This window comes from Schistocerca americana, chromosome X (assembly GCF_021461395.2).
Source record: "Schistocerca americana isolate TAMUIC-IGC-003095 chromosome X, iqSchAmer2.1, whole genome shotgun sequence".
Classification (NCBI taxonomy): domain Eukaryota; kingdom Metazoa; phylum Arthropoda; class Insecta; order Orthoptera; family Acrididae; genus Schistocerca; species Schistocerca americana.
The window spans coordinates 519,602,613-519,622,788 of record NC_060130.1 but is presented as its reverse complement, the minus strand read 5'-3'; the positions used below and the strand labels follow the sequence as shown (position 1 = coordinate 519,622,788).

General features: G+C 43.5%; 1 protein-coding gene across 1 annotated transcript in view; it reads left to right on the top strand.

Moving 5' to 3' along the window:
* Window positions 1–20,176, top strand: part of LOC124555003 (elongation of very long chain fatty acids protein-like) — a 227,124-nt gene that overhangs the window by 166,577 nt on the left and 40,371 nt on the right. Inside the window, exons 4-5 of the mRNA XM_047128746.1 lie at window positions 7,708–7,788; window positions 17,462–17,518. Of these exons, the coding sequence (XP_046984702.1) occupies window positions 7,708–7,788; window positions 17,462–17,518 (138 nt within the window). The remainder of the gene's footprint in view (window positions 1–7,707; window positions 7,789–17,461; window positions 17,519–20,176) is intronic.

Below are 20,176 nucleotides of genomic sequence, written 5' to 3'. Positions count from 1 at the left end.
CTCAGCTCTCCTGAACCAGCATAGTATGCACCTGGCCACCCACGTGATCGTACATCGAAGGCAGAACGCAGAGAAATGAGATGTGAAATGTGTGTGTGAAAATGAACTGGAATTTATCTCTCTCTCTCTCTCTCTCTCTCTCTCTCTCTCTCTCTCTCTCTCTCTCTCTCTCTCTCTCTCTCTCTCTCTCTCTCTCTGTGTGTGTGTGTGTGTGTGTGTGTGTGTGTGTGTGTGTGTGTGTGTGTGTGTGTGTGTGTGTGTGTCCGACTGGTGCCTTCAGTGGAGGGGCAGCCCTGTAATTTTGAACTGACTGTATTGGTGTACAAAATAAATAAATAAAATACAGCGGAGACTTACCTTTTCATGACAAAAACGCTGGAATGCTTCAGCTGCAAGATTTAGTATTACTCAAAACTCAACTGGACTCATGGACTCTGAAAACACAATGCGAAGCACTATTGCTTTCGACAAATATGATACCGTAAATACTATGGATATGTGTATGAACGTCCTTTTCACAAACACGATGCCCTAAAAATTATGGAAAGATATAAGAATGTCTGTCTGGTGTTCCTATACTGTCTAAAACATTTTAAATCCGTCACACCGACGACGACTACTAAAGAAAATGCCTTTTAATCCACAACATTCAGCAGACACTAAGACTAGGGCACCGGTTCCAATACGCAGTTTTAATCTGCCAAAAAGTGTCAGATACAGTTTATTCGACTGGGGACCATATTCGCTTTCTCTACTGTGATATCGAGAAGTTTTTATACTAGGTGACCATAGAAATAGAATAATATTTTTGCTAGGCAAGTGTTGACCAGTAATCTGACAATAGGGTATAAATTTGCAACTCGGACTAAGAAATACGACAGTATATCTCATAGGGATCGGTCGTTCTTTATGAAGTTAAAGTTTAGAGAGTATACGTTCCCCCTGGAGGAGACAACCAATCTATTCCATAACGAAATTTCACTCTGCAGTGGAGTGTGCGCTGATATGAAGCTTCCTCGTAGATTGAAACTGTCTGCCGGACTGAGACTCAAACTCAGGACCTTTACCTTTCGCGAGCAAGTGCTCTACCGACTGATGTACCCGTCCTCACAGTTTCAATCCGCAAGGAAGTTTAATGTCAGTGCACGCTCCGCTGCAGGCTGAAGATTTCATTCTGGAAACATATCCCAGGCTGTGGTTAAGCCATGTCTCCGCAATATCCTTTCCTCCGGGAGTACTAGCCCTGCAGGTCTCGCAGGAGAGCTTGTTATGTAGGTAGGAAGGAAGGAGAATGGGTACTGGCGGAAGTAAAGCTGTGAGGACGGGCCGTGAGTTGTGCTCGGGTAGCTCAGTCGGCAGAACACTTGCCCCGAAAGGCAGAGGCACCGAGTTATTCTCGGTCTGACACGCAGTTTTAATGTGCCAAGAAGTTTGAACCAGTGTATTGCTTCCTCCAAAGTATCTCTCGCAAAATACCGTGGAGGTAAATTTACAGAGATTAGGTCTCACGTGGAAGCTTAGCTCCAATCGTGCATCCACGAACTATTTGCGAGTAGAACAGGAAAGGGAGAAGTAACAGCCCTACATGAAGTCCCCTTCGTCTCATGGCGTAAGGTGGCTTATGGAGTATAGCTGCAGATGCAGAGCCGGCCAGAGTGGCCGAGCTGTTCTAGGCGCTACAGTCTGGAACCGCGCGACCGCTACGGTCGCAGGTTCGAATCCTGCCTCGGGCATGGATGTGTGTGGTGTCCTTAGGTTAGTTAGGTTTAAGTAGTGCTAAGTTGTAGGGGACTGATGACCTCAGATGTTAAGTCCCATAGTGCTCACAGCCATTTGAACCATTTTTTGTGGCTACCTGAGTGCAGATAAAACACACTATGGAGACGGCGGTCATTGGGGCTCTTCTATGGCTATGTACTTTCCTCTTCATGTTTACCTCATCCTTACTTCAGTTTCAGCTAAGTTGGGTCGGCCAAGACCAATGAAATCTAACCATTATTGGGGAAAATACACTAAAGAACGAAGAAGCGCTTGGCGAGTTGACAAGTTGGACTATTTACCACATTTTCCTTGTGAATCCTTCGTAATTCTTACTCTTATTTCATGCCCAGTTAAAAAGTGCGCTTGCACGTGCCAGATGACAGATTCCTTTCCTTCTTCTCTTCACAAAATCCTTTCGTGAGTTCGCTGGGTTATTTCTCGCGTTCCTTTAACAACTGTTTCCCAACTTTTTTCCTTACTTTCCTCCGCGAATGTGTGATGTGCAGCTAGTATTTGAAGTCTTTCATCCAGTTATGTAATGTTCATTGCGCATATATGCTGCTCGGCTTCTAACCAAGCAAGCTTCAATTTTTGTTTAATCTGTTCAACACTAAGGCGACAAATCATGGGACAGCGATATGCACATATACAGACGGCGGTAGTATCACGTATGCAAGGTATAAAAGGTAGTCCGTTGGTGGAGCTGTCATATGTACTCAGGTATTCATGTGAACAGGTTTCCGACGTGATTATGGCCACACGATGAGAATTAAGACTTTGAACGCAAAATCTTAGAGCTAGACCTATGGGACATTCCATAATGGATATCATTAGGGAATTCAATATCAAGAGATCCACAGTGTCAGGAGTGTGAAAAGAACACCGAATTTCAGGCATTACCTCTCATCACGGTTACCGCAGCGGCTGACTGCGTGAGCTTAACGACCGAGAGCAGCGACGTTTGCGTAGTTGTCAGCGCTACCAAACAAGGAACACTGCGTAAAATAACCGCGGAATTCAGTGTAGGATGTACGACAAACTTAACTGTTAGGACAGTGCGGGGCAAATTGGCGTTATGAGCTATGGCCGCAGACGATCGACGCGAGTGACTTTGCTAACAGCACGACGCGTGCAGCGCCTCTATTAGGCTTGGTTGATTTGAGTGGAGTGGATGAAACAGCGAAGTCATCGCTCCCATTGGATTAGCGAAGGATGGGGAAGAAAGCCGGCTGTGCTCTTTCAAAGGAACCATCCCGGCATTTACCCGAAGCCATTTAGGGAAATCACGGAAAACCTAAATTATGATTGGTTGGACTCTAGACGACTGGAAATCTGTTTTCTGGTCGGACGAGTCCCGGTTTCAGTTGGTAAATGCTGATGGTAGGGTTAGTGTGTGGCGTAGACCCCACGAAGCCATGGACCCAAGTTGCCCACAAGGCACTGCGCAATCGTGTCGGCTCCGTAATGGTGTTGGCTGTGTTTACGTTGAATGTACTGTATCCTCGGTTATGTTCAGCTACTTGGAGACCATGTGTAGCCATTCATGGACTTAATGCTACGAAACAACGATGAAAGTTTTATGGATGATAATGCACAATGTCAATGAGCCACAATTGTTCATGATTGGTGTGAAGAACATTCTGGACAATTGGAGCGAATGATTTGGCCACCCCGATCACCCGACGTGAATCCCGTCGTACATTTGTGGGACATAATAGAGACGTCAGTCCGTGCACAAAACCTAGCACTGGCAACACTTTCACAAGTATGGGAGGCTATAGTTGCAACATGGCTCAGTATTTCTGCAGAGGTCTTCCAACGGCTTTCTGAGTTTCCATGCCACGTAAAGTTGTTGCACTACGCTGAGCAAAAGGTGGTAGAGCACGATATCAGGAGGCATCCATGACTTTAGTCACCGCAGTGAATTAAGTAGTTTAAGTTAAAAGGGTGTTTCCCGTTCCTTAGACGTGATGGTAGAACTTAAGTGTCTTCTGCGCATTGCATCAGTGAACTTGTCTGTTGCCGCGTAAAGGTCTATAGTTTCTTTCAGTCCATATGAAATTTATAGTAATCGTACCATAAATTATTCTTAATTTTTCACTCTTCGTTCTGAAGTTTATTAGTTTTTAAATGACTTGCTAGAGATGTAGTTTGAGGTATTATAATTCTTCACGAAAACGAACTGTTTAGTTACCACGAAGTACGGCATCACACGATATCACTCCTATTGTTGTAATTTCATATTACTTTACACGTTTGCTCGAGTATTATGGCTCATGCTAAATAGGATTTACTGTCTAGTCCAGACGGTAGTACGATTTATCGGAGACATTTAAAAGAAATCAAAATAGAATTTGTCCCATATTTTGTTTTTAGTTGGATCTATTTTTTTATGTAAACTTTCCATCAAATGATTATTCTCATAGTTGGAGGACCGAGCGAAGTGGCGCAGTGATTAGTACACTGAACTCTAATTCGGGAGGACGACGGTTCAAACCCGCTTCCGGACATCATAATTTAGGTTTTCCGTGATTTCCCTAAATGGCTTCGGGTAAATGCCGGGATGGTTCCTTTGAAAAAGCACAGCCGGCTTTCTTCCCCATCCTTCGCTAATCCAATGGGAGCGATGACTTCGCTGTTTCATCCACTCCACTCAAATCAACCAAGATATTTACAGGCCTGTCCTTGATGTAATCTCTTGTAACTTTCCTATGGCGTATTTGGTTTCTTCACTATACGTAGCGAAGACAGACAGATCGTCACTTTCTCAGTCCCTAAGTCTCGAGGCCTACTCCCCGATTTCGTTCCACAATTCTCTGATGACTTTGTCTAACACTACACTAAACAGAAGTGGAGAGGTCACCTTCTTGTCAAGCATCTGTACTTACTTCAACAGGCTCAGATATTTCTCGAAGGTATTTGAGATGTCTCCTTAGTCTGGTAGACTAGTTCTCTAGTCTTCCTGTTTCTTCTGAGCTGCTCTAAAGTGTCCACAATAGTTTGTCATGTAATAAACCTTCTTAAAGTTCACAAAGATGACACGTTTGTTGGTACTTCGATATATTCTTAATACTGTCTTTAGACACCGAATCTGCTCGACACTACTTCTCCTGCAGCCTGCTTGATAATCACCAGTCAAGTGTTCTGTTTGCTGTTCAGTACTGTTATTTAATGTGGCCTGTTACTCTCTTCCGTAGCTGCCTATCGTGATCGTGTGGGGTATCTGTGAGCAGTGACAGATTACGAGAACATTTGTTGACGCGTGCTGCACAAAGCAGAAGCTGAACGGAGGCAGTAATTGTTTCTCGAAGCGCCACATGTTAACGCTTCTTAACTGGCACGCGCGAACGCAGTGACGAAACCTGCTGTACTTTGCGGGCTGGTTTACGGCATAACATTATCTGGCCATAGGAATGCTGCTCCAGTTTCGAGGAACGCACTCGAAGAACTATTTTATAGCACAGAAACACTGAATTTCCGATAGTTCTTGAAGTCAACACGATATTCAGTTCAGAATGTTCCGTGCGGTAGGGATATTTTTATAAGTCAGTTTTTGCCTAGCTCTTAGTCACATATTTCAAACTACTCTAGAAGATTAAATAACCTCTCCTAGATGTGCATCGCACTGCGGCTTTTTCTTTCTTTATGTCGTAGGACCATCAGAGGCAGAGCTAGTCCCTTAAGTCACTACATTTATACTGCGCAGGAGTAGTTCAGAGAGACGAAAACGAGGCGTTCTCCGTATAATGTACATAAGACAACATTAAAGTTACAAATATTCTGAAGTGAAACTATTGAACCTAATACAGAGATATCGAAAGGAAGCTTTAGAAGTTTCATCTGAAAACCTAAGGTTTATCAGTCACATTTTTTCTATTCCGTTGTAGCATACGGTTAAAGAAAGTACAAAATACATACATCTGTAGAGTTATGAAGGAAATAATATAAATATGTAATCTTTTCTCCTCTTGCTAGTGTTTACTGCTCTGATTTATTCTGAACGAGTCAATTTATTGAACACCAATCCGATTTGGTGGAGAGTGGTGGTGCTGGAGAGAGGTGGGCGAGAGGTTACTGTCTGTGTACTGCGGTTAAGATGGTAGCCCTAGTATTCCTAAATGCATGAACAGTGACCTACAGGAAATTCGCTGCCTGACACTGATAGTCGTTGTCTAAGCTAACGACATGCTTTGGAATCTGCATCTTCGTACCTGTTCCGAACACCACTGTACTGTACCTTGCAGATACTTCGTAACTGCATTGTCGACTTATTGCCCTATTACATTCACGCATGAAATGACAAAAAAATGGCTGTCGATATTCCTCGGTACATGCCCTACTCCTTATTTTTCATGGTCCCTGTGCGACACAGGCGATGCAGACAACAGATTCGTTCCGCATTCTCGGATACAGTGTCTCTAAATGCACCCAAGACGATTTCGTAATACCGTCGCAGTTTTTTTAAGTTTCTTCGTTTAAGTTCCATAAGAATCTGAAAAGTCCCATATGGGCTCCAATAGCCCATTAATAAATTGCAATGTGGCGTAGTGGTTAAGGCAGTGAACTATTCGGGGTGCGTGCACTTCAGATCCCCAGCCAGGTTTCTATTTTCCATTGGTTCATTAACTCTATTAAAACGAACATCGGGATGGTTCTTTAGAAAAGGACACCTCCGATTCCGCTCTCCTTGATCACGCTTGTCCAATCAGATTATGCTCCGTCTTTGATGGCCAAGTCGTAAAAGGGACAGTAAACTCTGATCTCCACACCTTGCTTCGAACTGTTGAGATCATCGCTGCGCGTCTGCATTCGTTTGCTTTTCGCTGCAGTGTCTATACGCAGCTAATATCGTGAGAAAAACAAACTGATGACTCCATAATTACAATAGAAATCGTAAGGCAGTGCAGCACAAATAGGCGGATTCTGTTTTCCTGAACTGATCAAAAATGAAAGTCGCTTAACTGAAAAGTGGAACATGAGACGAAGTGTGCCAAAGGGCAAGGGACAAAGACTGATTAACATTTACACGGCAATCCAAAGAAATACTTCTGTTCTTTCTCCCTGGCGACGAATTTTGAGGGAGATATTCGTATGCTGGCAGCGGTGAAACTCTGATACGACCAGGACTGTGACGGTACGTAAATGCTGAGAAAAACGTAAAATTGTCAAATTTTAATTGATAGGGAAATATGCAAAATAAGTAGCGCAAAATTAATATTGAAGATTTTAAGCATGGCTGCGTGGTCAGCGACCGTTTACAAAGCAAAATTAAACCAACAACAGCCCTTTGTCGCAAAAAATAGGTCTTTGGACCTAGATTCGGCACTATTATGAGTGCCTTCAGCAGATGTAAAACACTCAAACTGATTGTCGCGTATAACATAAATATCAGGCGATAAGGTTTGTCACAAAATTTTTGAAATAGAATACGTAGAAGGAAAGCCACTATCGACTGCTCACACATGTCGAGCTACAGGTAGTCTGATGCTTATTTTTTGCGACCGATGGCTGTTATTGCTTTAATTTAAATATTGAAGAAATGAGACGTCGATGCAGGAAGAGCTGACGAGTGAAGAAGCTGCTTCAGCTTGCACACGGCTGAGCTGCAGACTAAGATGCTTTCCGCATGGAAAGAAATTTCTCAGCTAATGACTCATTTGTTTATCCACAATATTCATCAATAGCCATTTCTGTTCTTCACACAACAGACAAGTATCTGACTAACCTGTTAGCTGTCCTGTGGAAATGAGAAATTCCGTAATCTCTACTTAAAAAGAGACTTACTGTTATGCTGATGTGGGTTTATTGATACTTGCAGTGTATTGCGGTTTATCTTTAATCTCTTTGCTGTTCGTGAAATCGGTTGATTACCAAATCTACTTAAACTTTGTTTTTGCTGCTAATAAGTCTTGGCTTTATTCTGTCACGAGTCTTCTCTTGTTTCAGTTACTCATGGGTGGCTGGTGGAATAGGTACAGCTTCAGATGCCAACCCGTCGACTACTCGAACGATCCCGTCGCTCTCAGGGTGAGTATATAACACACTAAAAGTCAGAAATTCTGCGTCTATCAGGGTTATTCGAAGGAAAGGGTTCTTCTTCTTCTTCTTCTTCTTCTTCTTCTTCTTTTCTCTCTCTCTCTCTCTCTCTCTCTCTATCTCTCTCTCTCTCTCTCTCTCTCTATCTCTCTCTCTCTCTCTCTCTCTCTCTCCAAGAACAACGGTAGTCTCAAATACAGCTTAAAGACAAAAGGGATGTATAATTAAGCCCAATAAACTTTCACTTTCTCAAGATACTCATAAGGATTGTTAACAATACGTGCTGATTTTTGTATAATGATTAAATTTGAACCGTAAATGTAGTCCAAAAGACATCACTTAATTAGTAGTGCACCAGGGCATAGTGTTACGCTGCCTGTGACTTTCCCTGCACGCTATAATTGATTTGATTTTAGCAGGGAAGTTACAACAGCTCTGGTCTAACTAGACACTGCTCGCACCGAAACACAGTTTCTGTGGTATCGCCCTCTGTATGTCTAGTAAAGCCAACCAGTGCCCTTAAATAGTGCAAGAATTCCCATTACCAGTTCTTCGTTAGACACAATTTCTTCAGGTCTACCTGTCCCGAAAATTCTGTATCTTGCTCTCCACTGCAGTGCATTCGAAGATAAGGTGTGATACAGTTTATTCACTCTCATCACACAGCCTACATTTAGGATCTTCTTCCATTATACCCACTGTATGTAAGGGTGTTTCGAAATTCCCATGGCCGGTCATCAGTCAGACCAAGAGTTTAATCTCTTTCCTGTTCAAGCCCAGGCTTACAGAGCTTCTTTTAAAACACGGCTTTGGCATCATTACCTTCCCATGTTTTTGTTTATAGATCTTGATCCAGCATTCTACGTGCTGTCTTCTGAGCCAGTTCCGTAGGTATAGTTTGATCATAGCCTTGGTGATTGTCAGGACAGGTTCCGGTCCAATGAAGGGAGTCTTTGCTCCCATCCTGCCAATCTGATGCCGGCACGGTAGCTCAGCGTGTTGGGTCAGAGAGCTGCTTGGCCTCTGCAATAAAAAACTGAGTGAAAGCATCAACAACGACCTTCAACGGATGTCATGTGACGTCCGCAACGACCAAATACAACGATCAGCCACGAAAAAAAATAAACAAAATCTGTCGGCTTCTTCATTGCCACCGACTCCTGAGTGGCCAGGAATCCTCACAAGGTTTACCCAATTGCTTCCCCCGAGCTCCACCAGAACCCTGTGACATTCTGCAACAATCTTAGATCTTGATGCAGGAGCTGCCAATGATTTCAGGGCTGCCTGGTTGACTGAATAGATGCAGATGCTACGGTCTTTCTAGCACCTACTCACGTTCTCCTCCACAGACGTCCTGATTGCAGTGATTTCCGCTTGGAATACTGAGGCCAGTTTTCCTAGAGAGATGATGCCCTTCTGTCTTGGCTGAACGCTGTACACCCTGGCCCAGCGCCTTGGTCTGATTTCGACCCATTAGTGAACCAGACAATATCCCCCATATAGTGTCGAACTGTTTTTTTTTTCACACTGCTCACTGCTCCCTGCTTCCAATTATTATATTGTGAGACTTGTTGAAGCAGTTGGGAGTTATTATATAGTCGACCGGCATCTCCCCAACCATTCCTATATTTACCTCCCTCACTATTTTAGTGTGTGATTCTGGATATCCCAATGAGATCCAGTTTTTATCAGTTTTGAGCCTGTATGCATCGCTGCTGCCTCCATTTTGACCCAAATTTGTAAGGGAGGCATATCCAGCATGGTTTTCATCCCAGCAGTTGGTGTGTTGTTAATGCCATCTTTTATGGCTAAGCAGGCCAGTATCTGCACCTTAGCAGGCTCCTTAGCTGCAACCTGCTGTTCTACCTTCTTCCACCACACTGTCTTCGTAGGAGATCCTAAGTCTAACGACCGTGGTGTATATTTAGTGCGTACCTCTGCGGCTTAGGCCCCCGTTTTTGCCACAAGCTCTTCTGGTACTCAATACTGCAAATTCCGCCTTGAAGCAGATGCTCTTTATATGAAGGGTCCATGTTAGTTTCTCATCTAAGGTTGCCCACAGATATTTCACTATCCCCTTAACAGGTAGTTACATCGAAAATCTTTAGATTCCAACTTAAGTGTTGGATATGCTCCTTCGTGAATGGTACCACAACAGTCTTCTTAGAATTAACCCTTAGATCCTGTTTCCTGCAGAAATCTTGCACAATGTCCAGCTCCCCTTGTGCCATATTCCTGACAGTGTCAGTAAATTTGCCAAGTATTACAATGACAAGATCAGCTGTGTATTCTTGGCAAAAGCATTGTCTGGAATTTAGTTCCTTCATGAGTTCGTTCACCACTAGATTCTACAATAAAGGGGGCAAATCTCATTGTGGACAACCTCTAGTGGTGTTAGTTACCATCTTCTCATTCATCATGGTGGCCTCTACCTTCTTCCACTAAGAATGGCCATAGTCCACCTACATATAGTGGTTCCTAGGTCATGCAACTCTGCTGCCCTAACCATGGAATCGAAGATTATGTTACTAAAAGTCCTCTCTATGTCCAGGAAGATGCAGAGGGCTATTTCCTGAAAGTGAAGTGCTTTGTCCACCTTCCCGAGTTGGTGGAGAGCTGTCTCACAAGATTTACCTGGTTGATATGCATGTTGGTTTGAATATAGAAGAGCCCTAGTCAGCCTCCTCTCCCCAACATGTACATTAACCAGTTTTTCCAGTGTTTTAAGAATGGAAGAGGACAGACTGATTTCTTTCATATCCTTGGTCTTGGTATGAACAGTTCTCCCTGGCTTTGGAATAAAGACAACCTTCACTACCCTCCAGGCGTTGGGAATGATTGCTGCTGCTAGGCTAACCCTGGATAACTTGCATAGGACTCTTAAAAGATTCTCTCCTGCCTACTGCAGGAGAGCTGGAAAGATTCCATCTGGGCCAGGTGACTTGAACGGTTGGAATGTTCCCACTGCTCACCGGATTTTAGTAAAGTCGGCACACTCCTTGGCCGATTCCCACTCCTCTCTTAGAGTGCCTGAGAACCATTGTCTCTCAGGGATCGCATTCTGGTCTGTATTATCCGCCAGAGCATGTTGAGAGAAGTGAGTTTTGAGGAGCAATTCCAGTCTCTCATGAGCTGTCTTTGTATATCCCCCATCCTCCTTCCTCAACGTACCTCCTGGATTAGTTGGTACTCTTGTGAGGACTTTGTGAAGTCTGGCTTGAGCAACAATGCCCTTCACTTCCTTACAGAATGCCTTCCAGAATGCCTCCTTTGCTTGTCTAATTGCAAGGTTGTAGTTGACAAGGGCCTCACGATATTTTGCCCATTGCCCTTTGTCTCACAACGTTAAACAGTCTTCGTATCTGTCTGCTTTGTGTTTCCAAGTTTTTGTTCCACCAAGGCAGACTCATGTTTGTGCACTTCTTGGTGATTGAGCAGTTGTTGTGTTAGGAGGTCACTATGGCAGAGGTTACAGCTTCTGCTGCTTCCTCAAACTCTACTGGTTTCCTTATCGAGGTTTTAATTCTCGATGAGCCTAACTCCAGGTCCCTCCTATATATCTCCCAGTCTGTTTTCCAGGGATTCCTATAGGCCATGGTCCTTCTGATTCCCATTTCAACCTTGAACTTAATGTACATGTGGTCTGATGAGGATGGCTCTAACGCCACATGCCTTTGTTTGATATAGCTGCCCATCATCAAGGAACCAAAGGTTATGTCAATAACTTCTTCCCTTCTGCTGTTTCTGAATGAATGTAGGTTCATCACCCCTATTCAGGACCTCCAAGTTGTTAGATATGAGAAATTCAAGAAGATACCTCTACTGTTGGTGTCCTTGCTGCCCCACATCAGGTTGTGGGCATTGGCATCACATCCAACCAATAGTTGGTCGCCTTGTTGATAGCAAGCTTCCATCAGTTTCCTCACCTCCAGAGGAGGAGGAGGAGACCTGTCTTCTTAAGGAAGGTATGCTGAGGCCAAAAAAATTTCCCTTGTGATGCCTTCCTCAAGTTGCTGCATCCTGATGGTCATCAGATCCCTGGAACAGAAATCCATCATTCACATGGAAGAAATTCCATTTTTAGATTTCTAGCATAAATCAACTTATCTCCAGTACCACCAAGGCGCAATACACCCCAGTTATGTAAGTTGGGTTCTTCTATCAGGGCCACATCCACTTCCTGTGTCCCCAGGCGACAGCTTAGGGCAGCAGTGGCCCCTTTACTTTGGTGCAGATTGATTTGCAGCACCTCAAGTCTCCATCTTGCAGCCATCATTGCTTTTCAGGTCTTTGATTACCCTGACAGCGACCTGTGAGAACCCTTAAAACAATTTCAGGTCTTGCTCTCGCATCGCCTTCAGGGACTTCTCTCAGACCTCCACCACATGGGTTTGTCTTTCCGGTACAACCGTTGGTTAATTACTCTCAAATTCTCTATCGAGACTTTTGGGTTCTGAACCCCTATTTTCACGAACAGAGTCTTTGGAGGGACATCCTTAATGATCTTTGTTGCCCATATTGATACCTTTGCGGTCTTAAGAAGTTCAGCTGCCATCTTGACCAGCAGCTTCACATCCTCCCATGGTGATATCATGGGTACCTTATCCTTGAGCTGCCCCCCATCCCCCCCCCCCCCTCCAATCTTTTCAAAGAGGGCCATCTGCACGAGCTGCTCCTGCTGTGATGTGATACTTACTACCAGCCAGTGGATAGCTGCCTTGGATAACTGCCATCCTAAAAGCCCAGAATGCGGTACTATAGGTGTGTTTCTTGCCTTCACTTTTCCTGGACTCACTTATCCTGAGAGGAGGGAGTCTGATTCCTCCCTTATCCTCTTGTTGCCTGTCTTTGACGTTAAGGGGGTCTGCGTATCTCCTTCAACCTGAGACAGTTTTTTCTTGGGTCTTGGGTTCAACCCCTTTGAATTCCCTCCACTTTTGTTTGGGAAGCCATTTTTTTTTCCTTCCTTCTGTTTCCGTTCCCTGATAAGTTTCCTCCTCTGGGCCCCAGGCAAGGCTTTAATCTTGATCTGGTCCAACTTCTCAGTTACAGTTCCCACTTCCTGCTAATTTCTAGACGCTGATTCAGTAGTGGGAATGCATTCCATCGGTCCTGACCCCGATGTTAGGGTGTCCGAGGTCTCAGTTTGTTTTCAATTATTTTCATCAGTCGTGTACATCTTGGTACCACAAGATTTGGGGGTCTACACGGTCCACACCTCGGAAACGCCGCGCAGTGTAAGGCTACTTACTCAGGGAGGTCCTGGTATCCCTGAGTCTCCGTTTGCGACACATCTTCCAATGTGCTGCGCACTCCTCAGCAGGGATCTCATCACACCTTGGGTTGGGGAAGGGAATTGGGTAAGGACTAGGAGTGGATAAGGAAGACAGGACGTTATGGAGCACTTTGTCTGATCCATCAGCTAAGGCCTTCCTGGTAGTAGGTCCTCTACCTTCGGTATAGCTCTCAGATTCACGCGGATACGCAAGCTTCTCCGCCCACACAGACAGAGCTTCGTCAAGTTGGTGTCCCCAGGAGAGGACACGCTACAATCCTTTAAAGTTAATTAGTAACAGACCGAAAGCAATTTTATTTTCAATTTTTTTGACAGGAATAAAGTAGGTACAGAGCAATTACCATTAGCAAATTTGAGCAATATCAAAAAGTTTCTAGATTGTGAAGACAATTTGTGAGAAAATGGATTCAGTTACTTCTTTAATGTATAAGTATGACGAAGTTGGCCAATATTTTACATTTAGTCACTCAACAGATGTGAACAAAACCTGCTGGTAGGAAGTCTCACATATGTCACAGTTACGTACAGAGTATTGGTTGAGAGTTGATCCATAGGAACTTAACGTAACAAATCGGCGTATACATGTATGTTGCTGCGAATGAGGTAGAATATAGAGGGTCATCAGTACAAGCAACTAGATTACATTACCTGTAGGATTGTGGAAGTTATGGCTCGGAAATATACTTTCATCCTTTGTTACATTGGCTTTTTATATGAACTACGAGAGTTCGAATATACAAAGAGTACAAATAAGATATCGTCAATTTCGAATTTCAGAATGAATTTTCACTTTTGAGAGTACGCTGATTCGAGACTTCTTGGTAGATAAAAACTGCGCCGGATCGAACTCTAGCACGAAACCTTTGCCATCCGCGGACAGTCAATCTACTGGCAGCTATCCTGTGACTCCCGACACGCCCTCGCAGCTTTACTTCTGGGAGTCTGGACAGTAGGAGGGAGGTCTGGCAGAAGCAAAGCTGTGAGGGCGTGCCTGGAGTCGTTAGAAAATAGCTCGATCGGAAAGATTCCGTATTGGAATTCCAGGCAGGCACAGAATCTTAATATACTAGGAAATTTCAGGATCGTATTTGATGCTACTAGATTATTGCATTACACAGATGTATGTGATGAACTAAAATCAGGTGTAGCTTGACTTCAACTAATCAGATTTCGTTGGTGCTACCAGGCCGTTATAGTCGCTGCCAGAGACGGAGATTAGAAAAAACGCCGGAATCGCCTGGAACGGGGCTCTAGTCACGACATAAGATGGGGTTTAAGAGGAGCGAATTTCGAATACCATTCTGCCCATACAGATTTAGGTTTTCTGCGATTTTGATAAATCGACTAATGGACTAGCTTGTTCAAAATATTACAGCAAACAGGCAGTTATGAAAAAGCAACGATTATGGGAAGGCTTGAATGAATTCACTATTACAGCAAGAATATTTGCGCATCATCTTATGGCTATAATCCTAGCCGAAATAATTACGCTGTAAACATTAAGTAATGGGCCTCTAAAGTGTTAAATTACGAGGAGTATTCGGAAAGTAAGGTCCATTAGACGCTAAGTGGAAACCATTGTGAAAATCCGATGGAACTTTGCACAGATGTGTTGGACAGTGTCTTTAGTGTGCCTGTCGATCTCTTCACGTCGCTCTTTTCAGTTCAGAGCGCAAAGTGAGCACGTAGAAATGCTTAAAACAACACCGTCTCCCGCAAGGTATGTGGATCTGGTGAGAGATTTCGCCTGAAGCTATGCAGACCATGTAACATAAATGTTATGCGTTTCTTTATTAAATACAATTCTCGGCCGCATTCTGCAGGGGCAATGAAGACGCTCCTGCAGCGTTTTCGATGGGAAGTGTTTGAGCACCCACAATAAAGCCCTTAATTGGCTCCCTCCGATGTTTATCTCTGCTCACATGTACCGCTGGCTACGAAGACAACATTTTGGCACAAACAACGGAAGTGAGACCAGCTTAGAGACGTGACAGAAAGCACAGGCGGCTGCTTTCTGTGACGAAGGTACTGGAAAGTTAGAACAACGCCACGACAAATGTCTTAAGTAGGAGTGGGGACTATCGAAGGTGTGGCTAACTGTTTCGAATTTTTTTTTTTTAATTTTCGCTGTAGTTGTCGTTTCGCGACTGATCGGACGTTGCTTTCCGAACAGCCCTTGTACTTTGAGGATTATTTAGTATCTTCGTCCACAGGTTCCAGCTAAGCTTAATACTCCAGCTTCCGTGTGTGCAGGCGTATATGTCGGTTTTAACAAGCGAGTTTTGTGGAAATCTTGAGAAACAGCTAGTAAATAAGTAAAAAGACAGGAAATTCGGTCAGGGCGTCTTCAGGAACATTAAGAGATGGACAAGGGTTCAAATCCCCGTCCGGTGTCCACAATACGTTTTCTCGGTATTCCTGAAATCATTTATAGAGCAAATGCATCGATGGTTCCTTTGATAAAGAAGTGGTCGATTTCCTTCCGCCGTCAGAGCTGGTGCTTCAATCTTTAATGAGTTCGTCGACGGGATGTTAAACTCCGCTGTGGCCGAGAGGATCTAGCGCTTCAGTCCGGAACCGCGCTGCTGCTACTGTCGCAGGTTCGAATCCTGCCTCGGGGATGGATGTGTGTGACGTCCTTAGGTTAGTTAGGTTTAAGTAGTTCTAAGGGACTGATGACCTCAGAAGTGAAGTCCCATAGGGCTCAGAGCCATTAGAGATGGAACAAACGCTAAGATGGGTAATGACTTCGGCCGTGGATTTTGAAGAAACCATCTTGATATTTGCCTAACGTAATTTACAGAAAGAACTACGAAAGTTGTTCAGAACGTCTGAACGAGAATTAGAAACCGGGCGACGCCGAATACGAATATAAATCACTCCACGCCGCAGTTAGGTGGATGAAATGTGTATTAGTCAAGCACCCCATTGGCATAAACTAGACTATTTCAAATTCCGTTTGGAACCTGCAACACATACAAACACATGTGCTGCGCCTTAGTAGAATGCTCATTTTCTGTTGTCTAAACTGGGGTTCATCACCCTGAAATGGATTAATACATGCAAAGTGAACGAGTACTTCGAATAACTTTCGGATGGGGTAGTATGGACTAAAACAAGGAAAAAGTGTCTAGTAAATATGGGTTCTAAGTTCTGCCTTCAGGGTTACTAGGCAAGTGCTCATAAGAGATGATTCACAGTAGCGAAGATGAAAAAGTACTCATAGCTCTTAGGCTCGTTATAGACTTTAGCGGATGGTCCTCGCTCCACCGTCTGCGCGATGTTGGCAGTCAGGTATTTTTTATGGACGTTTCACATTTGGCCAGACTGTGTCTGCACACGTTGGAGCCGTCCGCGCAGCCTCTACGCGCCCCGCAGCGTCCGTGGCAGTTAAATGCACAAGATTAAGTTGCTGCGTGCACAGTCGTGCGGATATCACGCGCAGACGAAACAGAAAACATTTCGGCTAAAGTATTTCATTAGTATGGTAATAAGATTGATCAGCAGAGTCTTAAATTCCACCGACTAGCTCGTCATAAGAAAGGACATGCATACGAAAATCATTGTATTTCTCTTCGTCGATACGCGTTATTGGCTACAGTGTAACGAACGATCTTTTCGTGCACCTTTGTTCCATAATAGTATCCATTCAAAATCTTCTTTAGTGCATAGAATTTCTCTTCCTGTATACCAGATAAGCTGAAATCACTTAATTGCAGCGAGCTCGTCTCTATTTGCGAAGAAACATCACAATTACAGAGCATAGAACTCCGCCCCCGCCCGACTGTAAAAACCATCGATACGAATCCGCCGCCGCGTACGGAACGCGGAGCGCTGATCACTAGCTTAAGCGTGTAACGGACCTTAAGATGTGCCCTTTAGAGCCCATGTTTTCTGAGCATTTTTTCTTGGTTCTATCCATATAACTACTTCTGAAAGCTTGTCGTTGGAGTTTTGGTTCACTCTTTACATGGACGAAAAACGGTTTTTGTAGTTTAGAAATAAGGCGGACTAATATCCAAAAGGATTTTATTAAATTTATCGTTGGCCATGGAATCCCAGTCACTAGTATTCAATAGTTAGCTGAGAATTCTTTCATGAATTGAAAGCAAGCTGTTAACGGGAATAAATGGCATTGAAGGTTGACAGCTTTGTGTTGGGTGTTAAACGTTAATACACTGCTCTTTTTAAGAAGAAACAAATATTTAAAAACTTCCGTAGAATTGTCTCCATATGCCAGAATCAAACAGCTTGACCTGTCCGTTACAGCTAAAAATGTTAGTTTTAAGAAATGTAACGTTAATTTATAGTTTAGTGTACACAATAAATAGAACAATGCTGAATAAGCTTCAATATTTTTTCCTACAGATGGCTCGCGCTTGCTGGTGGTACTACTTCTCGAAGTACACGGAGTTTATTGACACGGTAAGAAAAAGTTACAAAAGGCACTAGCCGTTTAAAATATTTTAAGAACTTAGTAGTAATAAAATATTTCCATTGATTTGCACCACCACTCCCGCCCTCTCACATACAGCAGTATATTTTCAAACAGTAAAATTTACTGGAGGTCTTAAAAAAATTGTAACCTGCTACCCTAAGTTTCACTGGTTTCCTTGTTAAAATATCACAACTCTTAACTGTTTATTATGTGTGATGGGAAAGCAAAGTAAATACATTGTTGAGCAAATTCAGCACAAAAGTTATGATACAGAATAAAGCAGAGTCCTGTTGAATTTCTAGTTTCCATATTACTGCTCCTCACGTGTCACTACTTTAGAGCCCACCGAGACAAGTTGAGACTGATTAGAGCGCGCAAAGAGGCTTCTAAGCAGCCACTCTTCCCACGCCCCATGCGCGAGTGGAACGGGAAGAAACCAGAACGACCTACAAAGGGAAGCATTTCAGTAGTTAATAAGTTATTACCGTACCCTGAAGAATTTGGACTGCTGCACACCAGTGGATAAGTGTCTCGAATTAAACTGCTCACGAATATGTTAGTCACGTTGTTGCTCGCCCCATAGTGTAGTGTACTCCTCTTTTGATGCGTAATATGCAAGAGTTTGGTGACCACCTCTGGATGAGTTCGGCCGAGGTTTGCGGCATTCCTCGATAGACTAATCGTAATGTATACATTCGCTCCTTAACTATAACGATTCGCGAGTGGAACAGAGGGGGAAATAGGACTTTGACTCGAATTGTGCCCTCTGCCACTCACCGCTTGATGGCTAGCGGAGTATATATGTAGATGTAGATAATTTTTAATTAATAATAAGCTTTCATAGATTAATGCTACCCCTCCCTCCCAGTAAAATTGCGAATATATGTACTGTCGTAAGACTGGTTTCTAAGTTTGGCTTCAACACAGGCGTGTTGTTAGGGCACTTAGTCTGTTACAGTGGCAGTTATCGTGAAGACCAGTGTTGAGTTGATCTGATGGGCCACACAAATTGCCGAACGTAAATTCCTCTAAAATATGGATCACATGAAGTGTTTAGGAGGGAATTGAATACTGAATGTTATAAGACTGCAATTCAGCGTGTGTTGTCTTAGGCTGCAGTTCCAGAACTACTTAACAATATGCCTGCCTTACGCGAGTTCTCTGCGACGGCAAGCGGCCAGTTTTTCCGGGTTGTAATTTCCAGACCGCCTCTGGGAAGGAAGCGAGCCACCATTCCGGTTTTCTACCCGTTCTTGGTCAACTTCTAAACGCACTGCCTTGGCGGCAGAGATGATGGCTCAGTTCTACAATCCCGTCCAGAGAGACTTCAAAGCGTATACCAACGCTGATTGTTCTGTTAGGGTAGCGGTATCTGCTCTTCAGTTTCAAGCTAAGTCGTATTAGTCACAAATCAATATATATTTAATATTCTTTCCGTGAGTGAAAATAGGTCACCTGGACGATATATTTCGTAAGTGCCTATTCGCAGCTACCTATAGAAGCAATTTAATATACAGTCACGGCGTTCAGCAATACCCATAATAGATAGTTCTAACCTTACAGGTAAATTTTCACTTCCTATTAAGTTTCAGCAGTTATGGATAATTACAGCTGAGTAGACAGCGTTATCTGGCAAAGCGCCACCTCTACTCGTGTGTGAGGAGCCAAAACCACATGTATCATTGGTAATTAAACACTGCCACTGTCTGTTACTGTCTCCCTACACCAATGCTAATCCCATGGGTGTGTATTTCAACGGCTCCCGGAGTTACATTACTGGAATCCCGTTCTTGTTCTGTAACACCTGCTTATCGCCATCTCGTAAGACGTAGCATCACTAACAGTATTGAGTTACGTGTCGAGCGATGTTAGAGATTCAGAAAACGCGTATCTGTTGGTCTATTGTTGGTTTAACTTCAGGTGTCTGGCAAAATACCAACAGCCGTCTAAGGAGACGAGGGGTCAGCTGTGGCATTCAGAACAGTCTTACCACTTCTGGGACGGATGTAAACAAAAATTTTAATGCTGCTCAACATAACTTCACACACTTCCAAACCAACGGTCCCTATTATATCGGGCCCTTGTTTGCCATATAAACTGCGATGACTTGACGCTATTCAAACCTGGCTGTTGTAGACACGAGAAGACGTATTACTTCAGACGTGTCGACAAATATTAGATACTGCTAGCCATCTGAATAAAAGCATTGCCATATCGGAAGGGACATTGTCGTCCCAATGTTTTGGGTAACATTAACTTTAAAACGCAGTACGGGTTGGACTTCTTACATTATTGGTGAAGAAAGTGGTAAATACACCGACGTTACCGCATATAGCTCTTCGGTAGGTAGTTCTATAAATACAGAAACAGGATCCATCCATAAATCTGATGAAACCATAATTCAGAGCTTACAAATGTTTTCAGAGTAATACATAGTCCTCTGTCACCATTTTATTTTCTCTTAACTATTACTGAAAAATGGATTTTACTGGTAAAAATACCGCTAACTTAGAAACTTCAGCCACGGACACCCCGCGATGAAATGCGTGTAGCACAAGGCTTCACATTTATAATCAAATTTACACCTACGTACAACATTGAATAAGTCGCATTATAGGTACGTAATTAGTCTGTTGGTTTGAGGA